At 41.1% G+C, this 15,470-nt stretch overlaps 1 protein-coding gene across 1 annotated transcript in view; it reads right to left on the bottom strand.

Annotated features, from left to right (window-relative positions):
- Positions 1–449: 449 nt before the first annotated feature.
- The window catches only part of LOC147708233 (sodium/potassium-transporting ATPase subunit beta-1-interacting protein 2-like), a 54,114-nt gene continuing 39,093 nt past the window's right edge, over positions 450–15,470 (bottom strand). Inside the window, exon 2 of the mRNA XM_086925719.1 lies at positions 450–602. Coding sequence (XP_086781845.1) covers positions 450–602 — 153 coding nt within the window. The remainder of the gene's footprint in view (positions 603–15,470) is intronic.

The following is a 15,470-nucleotide window of genomic DNA, read 5'->3' as shown; positions in this document are numbered from 1 at the left end:
TGTTTAAACGCCTCTAAAGTGATCGCTGTTTTGTGGTGTGAAGACCTGGGGCATTAGACCATGTTTGAAAGCCACTAAACTGATTGTACCTCTGCGGTGTTGGCCCCTTGGACTGCCCTGTATCAAACACTCCACCTCTCCACCTTACCCACTTGCCCTCAATATGGCCTTAAATAACAGACCTACCCTTTTGGGTCCTTCTCCTTCTCGGGTTAAAAAATCATTTGGGACAAGTCACAAAAGCAGACTTCACCCATGTCCTGTGTCATGACCAAAGTAGCCATAGCTGATTACTCATTCCAGTGGAATTCATAATGACTTAAATACTAAGGTATCTTCATAAGCAGGGGCCTTGAGGTAATAGTCCCCAGTAATCCATACCCACTTATCTCCAAAGCTGATGCTTATTATGCCAAATAGAACCATCTTAACCTGTAAATGTGGGAAGGCTACAAGCGATAAAAATGGTTGTAGCTCCTGTTTTCACTGGTGTACTGGGCAAGCTGCCTGTCTTGGCCAAGAGCTTTCTCCTTCACTTCATTGATAAGGATATCAGATCTGTTTTCTGGGACAGCATGAGACCATGCTTGAGTACATGTAAACTGATCACACATCAGCAATTTTGAGAACTGGCACACAAGAAGATGTTTAAAAGCCTCCAAACTGACCTTGCTTTGGTAATATGGGACTTTGGGGATGCCCTGTATTGAGCACTACTATTTAGTCTTCCACCTTCCCCACTTGTCCTCTATGTGGCCTAAAATAACTGACCTCCCCTTTTGGGTTCACCGGGAACATATATTAACTGGTAGTGACCAAGGCTGTGACTTCCTCTATCAACATCAATCCCTTCTGCATCAGCTTCTAATCTCACTGTCCCGAAAATGGTGTGGACTTGATACCAGGCCCACAAGCTCTTGCAGAGTCATGCCCACTTACACCTCTATGGGCCAGTGTTGAATAGTAAAACATTCAAGGTGGATGGCAGGGCAATTTTCTGGAGCACATGGAATACTGTTGGAATAATGACCCTAGACAACTTCCTGACTTCAGGCGAGATGAAAACATTCAATGACCTTCAGGCAGAATTCCATCTAGCCCAGTTCCAACACTGGTGATGCTTACAACTGAGACACTGCCTCCACAGTTAATTAAGAGCCAGATAATGGAACCTTATTGCTTTCCCTATCTCATTATACCTTGATCCTGCAAGGGAGTCATGTCCGTCTTTTATAATTCTATTGTCAACCAACTGCATTCACAACCCCTCATAGCTATTTCTTGTATCAAATAGCAAGAGTCACTACAGCTGGAGTATGAGGAATAGGACAGGGTAGAACAAATAGCAGACTTGTGAATGCAGCATGAAATTTTGCACTTTAAGATGGCAGAGGCCTAGTACTAGACTTCACATTCCCTTGCAATGCTAGTATTACAGAATGCCCGATTGTGACTCAACACATATCCTTATGACTGTCCAGACATGTCACAACTATAATCCCAAATCAGCTCAGTCATGAGTCATACCATAGGATGTTCCTTGCCATTGCCATGCACCTTTTGCCAGGCTACATGACACCGGAGACTTTCCCAAGCTCACCGTCAACAAGTGCACACAACTGAGTACAGCACTGACTATGGCCAAATATTATGCTATAATTTACAGCTCAGAAGATCGCAGTAGATCCTGAAGTGTGATGACTGTCTGGTTGAGATGCGATAAGTGGGGTCATGTGAACAAATTATTTATCTGCTCAAATATTGTGTGGATATTTTCAATGCCATTTGGTTGTCTTTTATTAGGGCAGACAGTGGCGCTCCTTAATGGTTGTTGAGGACTCCATAATGGGGGCCAGCATGCTCCTTTCCTCCCTCTACATACCCATACTTGTACCTCTGCATATCCCATCCTTGCATGCCCACCTTTTCAGACCAGCATAACCCTCAGCATTCCAACTTCCTCCCTCTCACCCTAGCTACCCCCTTCACCAGCCCGTGTCATCCCTCCCAGCTTCTTGCTGACATCTGTGATACAATAGTATGGCCTGTGTTACTTTAAAGGTTATTTTATTTTATTGATTGTTTGGTTGTTCAAAGCTCCCTGCTTTATTGTTCCTCCCATATAATAGGCTACAATGGTTCTGTCACCAACAGAACCATTGTAGCCTATTATACATATACCCAGGATCTGAGAGACACACGGTTGCCCCATTGTTGCCATACCTTATTGTTCCTCCCAGCAGACATATAGCGCTTATCATATACGTTAGACTGTGTTGAGGCCCCCAACAGTCTTGTATTACAGTTATGACTAGGCCTGGGCATGAGCTCACAATATTTGTTGGTATCAGTCATCTGATGTTTGATGTGCTATACAACTGTATTGTAATTAAAAAAATTCTAAAGGTAAATGATCTGCGTAATGTTTGGCACAGGGTGAAGGCTGTGTGTAGTAGGGGTACAGCACCTAATGGGTCTTGGGTGCCTGGAGGGAGTGTACTCTCCATGAGGAGTGCACAGCAGATACTTGCCCATCTGTGGTTGATTCCCCAGGAGAGGTCAGCTATCATTGTAGAGTTCAGTACAGGGCAACACTGTGCATAGTAGGGGCGTAGGGGCTTGGTCACCTAATGGGGCTCCTGTGTCTGGAGGGAGTTATCTATGTGAAGAGTTGTGTACAGTGCAAATACCGTGTTTAGTAGGAGTTTGGCCAGCTAAGGGGAATGGATTGCTCTCTGTGATGGGGGTGCACCAGGCGGAGATCAAGAGCAGGCGTTTCCAGGCGAAATGTGTGTGATCCATGGCCCTCGAGAGATAAATGACCCACGTAGGGCTTGGTACAAGAATTGTGTGTTTGGAGGGAGTGTGCTATCCATAAAGTGTTGTGCAAGGGCAAAAAAACATGCACTGCAGGTGCTAGCCCACCTGCATGTGGATGGGTTCCCACAAGAGGTTGGCTATCTGCAAACTGTTTGGTACAGGGTGGTGTCCAAATGGAAACTGGACCCTTCTTCTTATCTAATCTACGTATTATGACTTACCTGATCCTCTGATGGATCTTGTATTATGCCAATATGGGGTTGGATATTAGGGATCCAATATCCATATATTTTATGAGGATCAAGAATGGGATATTTGATTCACAAGCTAATAATTAAGTTCACATATATGACCCAGAACCAGAATATATAACAAAAGAATTACTACTGCAAGTCTGAAACTAACTTCTGAAGAAGTTTGGCTGGACCAAAAATCATGCAAAATAAAAATTGTGCTGGACCTATAAAAAACAATACCATTAGTACTTTTCTCTAAGCTGATCTCTCCTTGGCATTAATAAACAAATTGAGAATGCATAATTAAAAGGAAAGGCCATGATAAAACATAGACTTATGTTTCTGGTTTAAATTTAGTTTATCAAAAAATTAGAAAAAAGGCATCTCATTATTAATAATAATTTATTTGCCTAAAGAGTAGAGAATAGTCTATTTGGTTAGGATTTCCAGAAGGTGGCAGAAGGTTTAAGGGAGTTCAACAAGGACATGGGCCATGACAGCTCATGTGCAGTGTCCATCGGAAGGAGCACATGAATGGCACACACAGCGTATGCGTCTGTCCAAAGGAGGGAGCGAACAGTGTCTGTAATTGATGAGAATTAATGGAAAGAGTTGCAGGAAAACCAAAATTATTCTCTCTTGAATCCGTCCGACTAAAAGAACCGAACCATAGCATATCCCATCCATCTGTTCATTCATAAGATTAATGGACTTCTAGTTCTGAGGTGACACCTCCTTGGTCACCTCAGGACAGATTCCCATACCAAATGTTCCCAAAGTATAACATTTTGATGCAAATAGTCCTTCTGAGTGAGTGAAGACTCCTTCTAGAAAGCAACAGTTTTGCTTCACAATCAAAATTTGAGAAAACTTCTCACTAGTTTAAGACAGTACAAACTAGTAAAATGCAGGCCTGGAATAAAGTCAATTGAAGAATATACAGGATATAGATAGTGAAATATACATTACATAAAGGTAAAACAATATTCTAATATCCCATTTCAGCTTATAGCATTCAAAGATGTCAAAGATTCTGTTGAAAAGATTTCATGTAACTGTGCTATTTTACTGCAATTTCAAAGTGCCAACGTATAAAATGATTTCAAATGATAAAACATGAATCTCGATTTAGGTGTTCTATATTAGCACATGCATGCAGATCATTGTCTGAGGGTGGCGTGAGGTTTAAACTCAATATGACTGTGAGCCCCCCATTTTGTTTTTCTCGTTTGGTGAACAATTTCACATATGTAGAAGATGAAATTCAGACCAGAATCCCTCAATGTCACACACAAATGTATTTAATTTATGTTTTATTTCATTAATTCTTCACACAATTTTACTATTTCTATAAGGATGTTTAAGAATGTCACAACATATGTGCGATTCTATCGCCTGCTGAAATAATTATGCTATGGCTGTTTAATAAAACGTAAACCTGTATTATTCAAATTAATATGATTTCATCTGTCCTACGATCACCTGCATGTTTTTGCGATGCAGTAACTAAGTTTTCTCACATTTATTTCTCATATCTCTTTAACGATTAGATGGTGCACATGAATTCATGTGTTACTTGAATTTTCTCAAAATCAGTATATGTGCCTCGGAAGGATTCTTACAGCTTTTCAGCTGCATCAGTGAGGGCGGTGTGTAGTTGGGGAGTCGCCCTATAATTGTGCTTCATGAGTGAGTGGGCTTTCCATGAGGGGTTGTGCATAAGGCAAAGGTCATGTGCAGCAGGGGCTTGCTTATCTGTATCTGCTTCCTTGGCCAGGAGAGAACAGGTAGCCGCAAAGGGTTCAGTGCAGAGAAAAGTCTGTGCATTGTAGGGGCTTGCCCACCTAATGGAGTTTGGTGATCCGGAGGGAGTGGGCCTCTACGAGGAGTGGTGCACAAGGTGAAGACCGTTTGCAGCAGTTACTAGGCTACTCATATGTTGTTCATAGCCCATGACAGATAAACAATCCATGTTGGGTTCGGTAAAGGTGAAGGTTGTGAGTAGTACTGACTTCACCAACTAATCAGACTTGTGTATGGAGGGAGGGGGCTTTCCATAAAGGGCTGGGCACAGGGCGATGACCATCTACAGACTACCCAAAGGCAAGCAATTTAATGCTTAAATGTCTATGATGACATTGTACATTACTTCTATCCATGTTTAGGTGGGATTTCCACATCTTTTAAGGCACTTTTTCAGTACACATTGCCTCATTGAAACCATGAATCGGCTGAGAACCTGATGGCATAGCTTCCTCCAGCCCACTCAGTCTTTGGCAAAAAGGATGTTTTGCTCTAGCTGTAGTTCATGCACCATGAACGTAAACTTTTCTATATTTTCAAATTGATGAGCAGATTGTGCTTCAGCCTCTAAATTGTGGGACATATTTGACTTAGTACACCAAAAGTCTGTTAATTTAGTCCTTGAGTCTGAAGGTGGCTCTTTATCTAAATTCGATGTTTAAACTTGAGCATTATATGTTTCTCCCATTTCAAAATCAACTATAGGTTTGTCAATATCACCTTTCACTTCAAAACATTATTTTTCCACCACTGTGAGTTCTGTAGAAATAAACATATTTTGATTAAAATAATTCCTGCTTGACATTTTATACATTTTGAAATGCATTACGGGGTTTGTAATTGTAAAAGAAGTGTAATACATAAAAAATGATTTGTCTAATATATATATATATATATATATATATATATATATATATATATATATATATATATATATATATATATATATATATATATATATATATATATATATATATAAATATATTACCTACTGGCGGTCGCCAGTAGGTAGTTATAGTTAGGATAATTTTCAATGTTAAATCTCAACATTCTATTTGGAATAACTTTGGCGCCGGTTGACGAATCTGCCTGAAATTTTCAGGAAAATGGTCTCATGGCGGTCCGGTCCTTCCCTGAAAGTTTGGGGGGGATTCGTCAAGCGGGGGCCGAGATAAAAGGGGGGTCCCAAAACGCGTTTTCCCCATGTTAATTTCCATAGGGCGGTCGATTTCACTTTTAGCCCGAACGGCTGAATGGATTTCCACCAAACTTGGCAAAATTGTAGGGACTGGTAGCCCGATGTGCCTTTGCTATGTCTCAAGATATGTGCTCCAGTGGATTTTGAGTAATTTAGGTTCAAAAAAATATATATATCTATAGCCGCGCTCCCGTGCGCGCACGGGAGTGCGCTCCAGGCGCGACACGGGACTTGCGCGCAGGAAGCTGATTGGATCTCAGTTGTCTGTAAACATTCTAAACAGTGCGGAGCGGCCGCCATCTTGTGTCTCGGTAAAATCGAGACACAAGGGGTTTGAAAAAAAAAGGGGCAAATGACCATAAGGGGGAAGAGTAGACCCCCTCTGACCCCCTAGGTTTGATGTAGGGACTAAAATAGGGTCCTGCAGGGCATTAAAAATTTTTTTTCGTTTTGCGCGGGGATATGCGCTCTCCCGTGCGCGCACGGGAGTGCGCTCCAGGCGCGACACGCGAATTGCGCGCAGGAAGCTGATTGGATCATAAGGGGGAAGAGTAGACCCCCTGTGACCCCCTAAATCCAGGACTATATTTATGAAGGCCTTGCGCTGTTAGTTTTGCGCTTCCTGTGCGTCAATTTTTGTGACGCACCAGCGGTGTAAAAAAATGCGCATTGTTATGCAATATTTAAAAAGTGACGCATCTATCTAGATGCGTCACTTTTTAAATATAGTGCAACGAGGTACATTTTATTACACTGCTGGTGTTATGCGTCACTTTTCTGTGCGCACTCCTTATGACGTTCCAGATGTGTCATATTTAATGTATGACGAATCATGTTGCAGATACAATATGGCGCAGAGTTTTAAAAAGTGACCCATGTACCTAGATGCGTCACTTTTTAAAAATAGCGTCAGGTATAATGTATGCAGAGGGGGTGTTCTCCCGCAAAAAGCTTTGTAATAGCGACGCAGTGAAATCTTTGAGATTTCACTGCGTCAGTTTTAGGATGCTGTTGCGTCAAAATCTTGTGCCTGCTTTACAGCAGGTGTTAGACTGAGGCAAGACCTTTCATATGCTGCTTTCCCCATTTGAAAGGACACATTACTGGAGTTGCGTCACTTTTGTGACGCACTCCACCAATGCGTTACTTGGAATGTCATAAGGAGTGCGCACAGAAAAGTGACGCATTGCACCAGTAGTGTAAAAAAATGTGTTGCGTTGCGTTATATTTAAAAAGTGAGGTATCTAGGTAGATGGGTCACTTTTTAAAATCAAGCGCCACATTATATTTGCGTGAGGTATAATGCATGCAGAGGGGGTGTTCCCCCACAAAAAGCTTTGTAATAGCGACGCAGTGAAATGTTTGAGATTTCACTGCGTCACTTTTAGGATGCTGTTGCATCCTTTAAATATAGTGCAACGAGGCACATTTTATTACACTGCTGGTGTGATGCGTCACTTTTCTGTACACAGTCCTTATGACATTCCAGATGTGTCATATTTAATGTATGACGAATCATGTTGCAAGGAGTTACAGATACGTCAGTATTTCTGACATATGTGTAAACATAAAAGTGATGCGAGGCCGGCGCAAAATTTTGACGCAATAGCATCCTAAAAGTGACGCAGGGAAATCTCATAGATTTCAGTACGTTGTTATTACCAAGCTTTTTGCGAGGGATTGCCCCCTCTGCATACATTATACCTGATGCAGATACAATATGGCGCAGAGTTTTAAAAAGTGACCCATGTACCTAGATGCGTCACTTTTTAAAAAATAGTGTCAGGTATAATGCATGCAGAGGGGGTGTTCCTTGCAAAAAGCTTGGTAATAATGACGCAGTGCGTCACTTTTAGGATGCAGTTGCGCCAAAATCTTGCGCCTGCTTCACAGCAAACCTTTCACATGGTGCTTTTTCCATGTGAAAGGACACATTACTGGAGTTGCGTCACTTTTGTGACGCACTCCTGCAATGCGTTACTTTTGTGTTTAGAGATATGTCAGAAATACTGACATATCTGTAACTCCTTGCGAATTGATTAGTCATATATTAAATATGACATATGTGGAATGTCATAAGGAGTGCGTCCAGATAAGTGACGCATCGCTATTTTCACGTAGCGATGCGTCACTTTTCAGAAATGAGGCCTCCAGTTTATTCACTGTGTCATAAATTTCTTTTCTAACACTCACCTTCTTTCAGTCCTCCTACTTCACTTCCTTTCACCTCTCATACCTTTCTGTTCTTTCTTACTCATTCTCCTTTCAATTATCAATGCACTATATTTCACTTACTCTTCATTTTTTAAGATTATAGCTCTTTGATGAGAATTGGAGGTAGTTCTGAAAAGAACTTTTGGTTTTCTTCTTTTAACTGAAGAGGAACAAAAACAGGGAATAGAAACTGCTCAACAGGAGCAAAAAGAAAAGAAAAAAATTAGGGGTGGGAAGGGCAGTGATGGTTCTCTAATGCCCGAACCATGAGCAGGACACTTTGCTCCCCATAGGTGAGGAGTTGATTGCAGTATCTGCATCTGACGACCCCATGGTTGAATGCAGGTTGGATGTTTGCCACCTGCCCCTGAGATTGTTCTCTTCCAGAAGAAGTTGCTCCTCCTGTTGATGTAGAGGCCCCACCTCTGGGAACCTCCTGTGCCAGAGCCCTGACACTTTCTCGGGCAAAATTCTGGGGGTGCCTGGTCTCCACATGGCGAATCATAGTGAAGTTGCCAAAAGAGTATTTTTTTTGGGGGTTACCCCGTGACAGGACCTTTTTGCAGATCCTGCACTCTACTTTTGGTGCATTCACCTTCTTCTGGTCTGCTGGGAATTTAAAGAATTTCCAAATGAAATGTCCCTTCACCTTTGGGGTAGGTGGCTCTTCATCAATGAAGTCATCTTCACTGCTGGATGATCTGGCAGCCATGATGAATCCAGGAATATGGAGCAGCAAAAAAGGCAGGTCTTTCAGTCACAAAAGTGAAAGAAGAAGTGAAGGAAATGGGTGGGGATTTCATTCATTGTAAAAAAAAACTGTTAGCAACCAATGAAAAGTGTTATTTTAGGGTCACATGACCTGACGCGCTTACGATGCGCGCTCGGGTGCACTTCCGGGTGCGTTTACGCAGCGCGATCGTAGGCGCTTCCGGGGCGCACACGTGGCGCGATCGTAGGCGCTTTTGCGTGCGTTTAGGCGCCGCGCACGTATGCGCTTCCGAGGGCACGTACGTTGCGCGCCGAAGTGACGTCATCAATCTTTAATAGAAATGCATAATCATTTTCCATATTAAAAAAAACAAATTTTATTTGTATGGTACGAAATGTTTTGCATTATTATTAACTTTTCATTCATATTTTTTTTTGACGAACGACAGTTGCGCTCTGGGTGCGCTTTCAGATGAGCGCACGGAGAAGCTTACAGGAGAGCTTAGCTGAAAGCTTCCCCGAGCGCGCACCCAGAGCGCAAAAAAAAAAAATTATAAAAAAAATGAATACTTAAAAAAAACAGCAAATTGTAAAAAAAAAAAAGGTTAGAAACTCGATATACAAAGGAATTAGCATTTAAAAAACCTATGAAATACACTGAAAAAAACATAGGTTTCACACCAGTTATAGTTAGGAATTAGCATTTAAAAAACCTTTGAAATTCACTGAAAAAACCATAGGTTTCACACCAGTTATAGTTAGGAATTAGCATTTAAAAAACCTATTAAATTCACTGAAAAAACCATAGGTTTCACACCAGTTATAGTTAGCTGGAAATTTTACTGATATAAAACCATTGAAATTCCCACGTTATAGTTAGTCGGACTCACTATAACTTGCGCGTGCAATGCACTGCTGATGACGTCACATATTACATCACTCATGACATGGTCAGTGACATCACTCATGACATCACTGATGACACCATCCTTGTGACATAGTGACAGACCTCCTCTCAGTGTAAAGTAACCCTTGAGACACATATTCAAAAATAGAAACTGAAATTTTTAAAAAATGGACATACCTATATCAGTTACAACAAGCAATTCTGTACTTCCACTATCTATATACTCATCCACTCATTCACCAACAGTTCTATATAGTCACTCATACATATACTCACTCATCATATGAAGAGATACACCTATACATTCTGTTACACACCGACATTCATCCAAAAGTTACTCACACACATATTCACACGTGCAAATAAACTATTGAACAACCATTTATTTGAAAATAGAGTTATACACACACTTCCACCTTACTTCTATTGAAAATTACACATATTTATTCTCTTAAACAATCACTTATAGAAACACATACTTATTTAAACAGGAAATCTTACAATCTCTTACTCTCACATATACTCAGTTATATACATCAATATTCATATATACTAGATTAAAACATATGTAGTTACTGATAAAGACACTAGTGAGACAGTCATTCACTCACTAACAAACACATATAGACACTCATCCACCCATACAGTCCTGTACATATGCTGTCTTCAAAACACATACAAACAAAGAGTCAGTCACTCATGCATCTATGTGCTAAGTAATACCTCCACCAAACCATATAGACACTCATACTAATACTAATAAAAATATCAAATAACCCATATACATACGCATGTAGCTACTTATCAACACATGTAGCCACTTATACACAAAGTGAAACACTAATATATGTATTTAAATATTTAAACATAACTCACTAATATTTATTTTTCAGAAAGACACATATTCACTGGATGGTGTCATCAGTGATGTCATGAGTGATGTCACTGACCATGTCATGAGTGATGTAATATGTGACGTCATCAGCAGTGCATTGCACGCGCAAGTTATAGTGAGTCCGACTAACTATAACGTGGGAATTTCAATGGTTTTATATCAGTAAAATTTCCAGCTAACTATAACTGGTGTGAAACCTATGGTTTTTTCAGTGAATTTAATAGGTTTTTTAAATGCTAATTCCTAACTATAACTGGTGTGAAACCTATGGTTTTTTCAGTGAATATATATATATATATATATATATATATATACATACATACATATATATAAGCGAAAATTCCAGGCACCACCACCAGTCCCAATGCGGATCGGCGAAGTAAGCAGGAGACGGACCACCAGATAGGATTACAGGTTTCTTTATTGCATTCTTGGAAGGGTAGAAGGGCAAGACACGTTTCGGGCTGGAACAGCCCTTGTTCACATGCAGAAGACGAAATGTAACATTTACTTTTTGTAATGCTAGTGACGCTCCTGTGGCCCACCTCCAACAGGGTCATGTGACCATTGAAATGGAAGACGTACTGTGCATTCAGTGTCTAGCGTGCAAAGTGAGCTATAAATAACAGGGTATTTAAGTTCTCCATAAATAAATATACATTATTTACGAGTAAAATCAGAAACATAATTATAAAACCAGAATAGATTAATAGCTGAGTGCTCCTCTAAGCTCGTGGGCAATTGGGAGTGAATTTAAAACACGGCCGTCCTGCCGTGGGAGGAAGCACCATCTCTGAATAACTAAATAGAGAGGCTAAAGATAGGAACTTTTCCCGTACTGAAAAGCACAGCTAATCATCGAGTCCACCAACCTACAGGTTTCTGAAATCTACTAGAGACATGTAACGCTGTTAAGATAGAAGATCACAGCGCTGTGTTTACGATAGACCGCATGTCCCAGAATGCACGAGGCATGCAAACTGCACTCAGCAGGGCCTCCTAAAGTCATGTGGGGCCAATACTCAATAAAAGGATCCCGAAACACATGAACGTTGTCGCGCCATGATTTTAACACAGTAGCCTCTGAGGATGGGTTTATTACCCTGAAACGTGTCAGGCGAACACGAATAAAAGGTCTCCTGCAGGAGGTTGGACGACAATCACCGGATGGTGGAGGCGCTGCTGAGTGCTCCTCTAAGCTCGTGGGCAATTGGGAGTGAATTTAAAACACGGCCGTCCTGCCGTGGGAGGAAGCACCATCTCTGAATAACTAAATAGAGAGGCTAAAGGAAGGAACTTTTCCCGTACTGAAAAGCACAGCTAATCATCGAGTCCACCAACCTACAGGTTTCTGAAATCTACTAGAGACATGTAACACTGTTAAGATAGAAGATCAGGGCGCTGTGTTTCGGATAGACCGCATGTCCCAGAATTCACGAGGCATGCAAACTGCACTTAGCAGGGCCTCCTAAAGTCACGTGGGGCCAATACTCAATAAAAGGATCACGAAACACATGAACGCTGTCGCGCCATGATTTTATTACAGTAGCCTCTGAGGAAGGGGTTTATTACCCTGAAACACGTCAGGCGAACATGAATAAAAGGTCTCCTGCAAGAGATTGGACGACAAGCACCGGATGGTGGAGGCGCTGCTGAGTGCTCCTCTAAGCTTGTGGGCAATTGGGAGTGAATTTAAAACACAGCCGTCCTGCCGTGGGAGGAAGCACCATCTCTGAATAACTAAATAGAGAGGCTAAAGGAAGGAAATGTTCCCGTACTGAAAAGCACAGCTAATCATCGAGTCCACCAACCTACAGGTTTCTGAAATCTATTAGAGACATGTAACGCTGTTAAGATAGAAGATCACGGCGCTGTGTTTCGGATAGACCGCTTGTCCCAGAATGCACGAGGCATGCAAACTGCACTCAGCAGGTCCTCCTAAAGTCATGTGGGTCCAATACTCAATAAAAGGATCACGAAACACATGAACGCTGTCGCACCATGATTTTAACACGGTAGCCTCTGAGGAAGGGGTTTATTACCCTGAAACGCGTCAGGCGAACACGAATAAAAGGTCTCCTGCAGGAGGTTGGACGACAAGCGCCGGATGGTGGAGGCGCTGCTGAGTGCTCCTCTAAGCTCGTGGGCAATTGGGAGGGAATTTACAACACGGCCGTCCTGCCGTGGGAGGAAGCACCATCTCTGAATAACTAAATATAGAGGCTAAAGGAAGGAACTTTTCGCGTACTGAAAAACACAGCTAATCATCGAGTCCACCAACCTACAGGTTTCTGAAATCTACTAGAGACATGTAACGCTGTTAAGATAGAAGATCACGGCGCTGTGTTTCGGATAGACGCATGTCCCAGAATGCAAACTGCACTCAGCAGGGCCTCCTAAAGTCATATGGGGCCAATACTCAATTAAAGGATCACGAAACACATGAACGCTGTCGCGCCATGATTTTAACACAGTAGCCTCTGAGGAAGGGGTTTATTACCCTGAAACGCGTCAGGCGAACACGAATAAAAGGTCTCCTACAGGAGGTTGGACGACAAGCACTGGATTGTGGAGGCGCTGCTGAGTGCTCCTCTAACCTCGTGGGCAATTGGGAGTGAATATATATATATATTACCTACTGGCGGTCGCCAGTAGGTATATATAGTTAGGATTTTTTTGAATAGGGATTTCTGAATATTCTATGTTGAATAACTTTGGCGTTGAAGGACGGAATTGGCTGCAATTTTCAGGAAAATGGCACACTTTGTTTCTGAGCGTCCCCTGAAAGTTTGGGGGGTTTCGTGAAGTGGGGGGCGAGAAAAAAGGGGGGTCCCAAAACGTGTTTTAACATTGAGTTTTCCATAGGGCGGTTGGACTCACTTTTAGCTCGAACGGCTGAATGGATTTCTATGAAACTTGGCAAAATTGTAGGGACTGGTAGTCCGATGTGCCTTTGCTAGGTCTCAAGATGTGTGCTCCAGTGGCTTTTGAGTAATTTAGGTTAAAAAAAATATATATATCTGTAAGCGCGCCCCGGTACGCGCACCAAGCGCGCCACGCGACTTGCGCACGGAAAGCTGATTGGCTCTCGGGTGTCTGTAAACATTCTAAACAGTCCGGAGCGGCCGCCATCTTGTGTCTCGGTAGGATCGAGACACAAGAGATGGCCAAAACAAAGGGGGAAATGACTATAAATGGGCAGAGTAGATCCTCCCTGACCCCCTAGGTTTGATGTGGGGGCTTTAAAAGGGCCCCGCGGGGCAAAAAAAATAATTTTTTTTCGTTTTTTTTGCGGGGGGAGCGCCCGGTGCGCGCACCGGGAAGCGGACCGGAGAGCGTACTAAGGGGAAAAAAGAATGATAGACTTTTCAAATATTGTATGTTTATTTATTGTTCTTTTTGTTGTTTTATTTTTTTTTATTTTTTTTATTTAAGTAGCAACATGTAGGTACCAATGCAGAGTCTAAAATTGGAATTCATACCATAGTCTGTCAGGAAAGCAGAAACAATATGGAGGCAGGAGATGATAAAGAGATGTTAAATACACATTGGAGATAATATAGTTGGAGAAAGGAAGTAACTATGAGCAAACTTACTATGTAACACAAAAAAGTTGCACAGTATATTTTAAGTCTCACTTTATATTATATCTTTTTGGGTACTATTTCATAATTTTCATATAAAAAAGAATAATGTCTCAAACAATTTTAACTTTTTAAATTTAAATTTATTGTTGCGATTTTTCAAAATCTAAAAGAATTTGCAACATTAATTCATCTGGTATGTCCTCCTTTTCATTCCATTCTTCAATTTCTTCAACACATTTAATCAAGTCTTGGTCTACAGTGTCATCCAAAAAGTCTATTTCTTGTTTGTCTTCTGTAGGATTGTTTTCCATATTTATTTAAAAATTATTTTCATTTTGTTGTGCTTCCATTTTCTTGCTGTAAATTGTATAAAAAATAAATATATCAGTAGAGATAGGGCACTGTTGGGTTTAAGTTCAGACAGGTACTTGTGAGTTTTTACCAGTGAAGTTATCTTTGGGCAGTGTATGGTTTCAGGCAGGAAGTAGAACTATTAAAAAGTGCCTGTGATGAAGCCTAAGTAAATTCATAATTATACCACAGAAGCCTAACTCAATCAATCATTTAAATAAATAAGTCTTTCTCAATGTCTAACTCTTATTGAGGGACAGTATATAACTATCTGAAAACGTTTTCCCAAATTATCTTAAAGTGCATAACATAGTTCTCCTTCAAATTAACAACTTACCTTATTCAAAGTAGTTGACGTTTTCTGTCAAATTCTTTTCCAAATGTACCTTAGGTAGTGTTAGTCAAAATGACTGTGTTTCTCTCTCATTTTTTATATATATTCATGTACTTAACCAATCAAATGTCAGCACATAAAAGTACAAAATGAAAGTAACATTTTAATTGGTTGAAAATTCAAACAGTTTCATATGTGTTTTTGTCATGTAATTTACCTCAGGATATTTAGACAGGGCTACAGCCCAAAAGGCTCAATGGAATACCACCAAATTTGGGTAAATGGTAGGGACTGCTATGTAGTAGGGCCTATTCTATATTTGATGAAAGTGTCTCCAGTGGTTTTTCTGTAAATTACTTTCCCACCTTTTTTTAGCGAGCGCTTACCGGTGCGCGCCCCGGTACGCGTACCGGA

This window comes from Lissotriton vulgaris, chromosome 6 (genome assembly GCF_964263255.1).
Source record: "Lissotriton vulgaris chromosome 6, aLisVul1.2, whole genome shotgun sequence".
Taxonomy (NCBI): domain Eukaryota; kingdom Metazoa; phylum Chordata; class Amphibia; order Caudata; family Salamandridae; genus Lissotriton; species Lissotriton vulgaris.
Note: the sequence above shows the minus strand (reverse complement) of the source record. Positions and strands in the feature narration are given on the sequence as shown.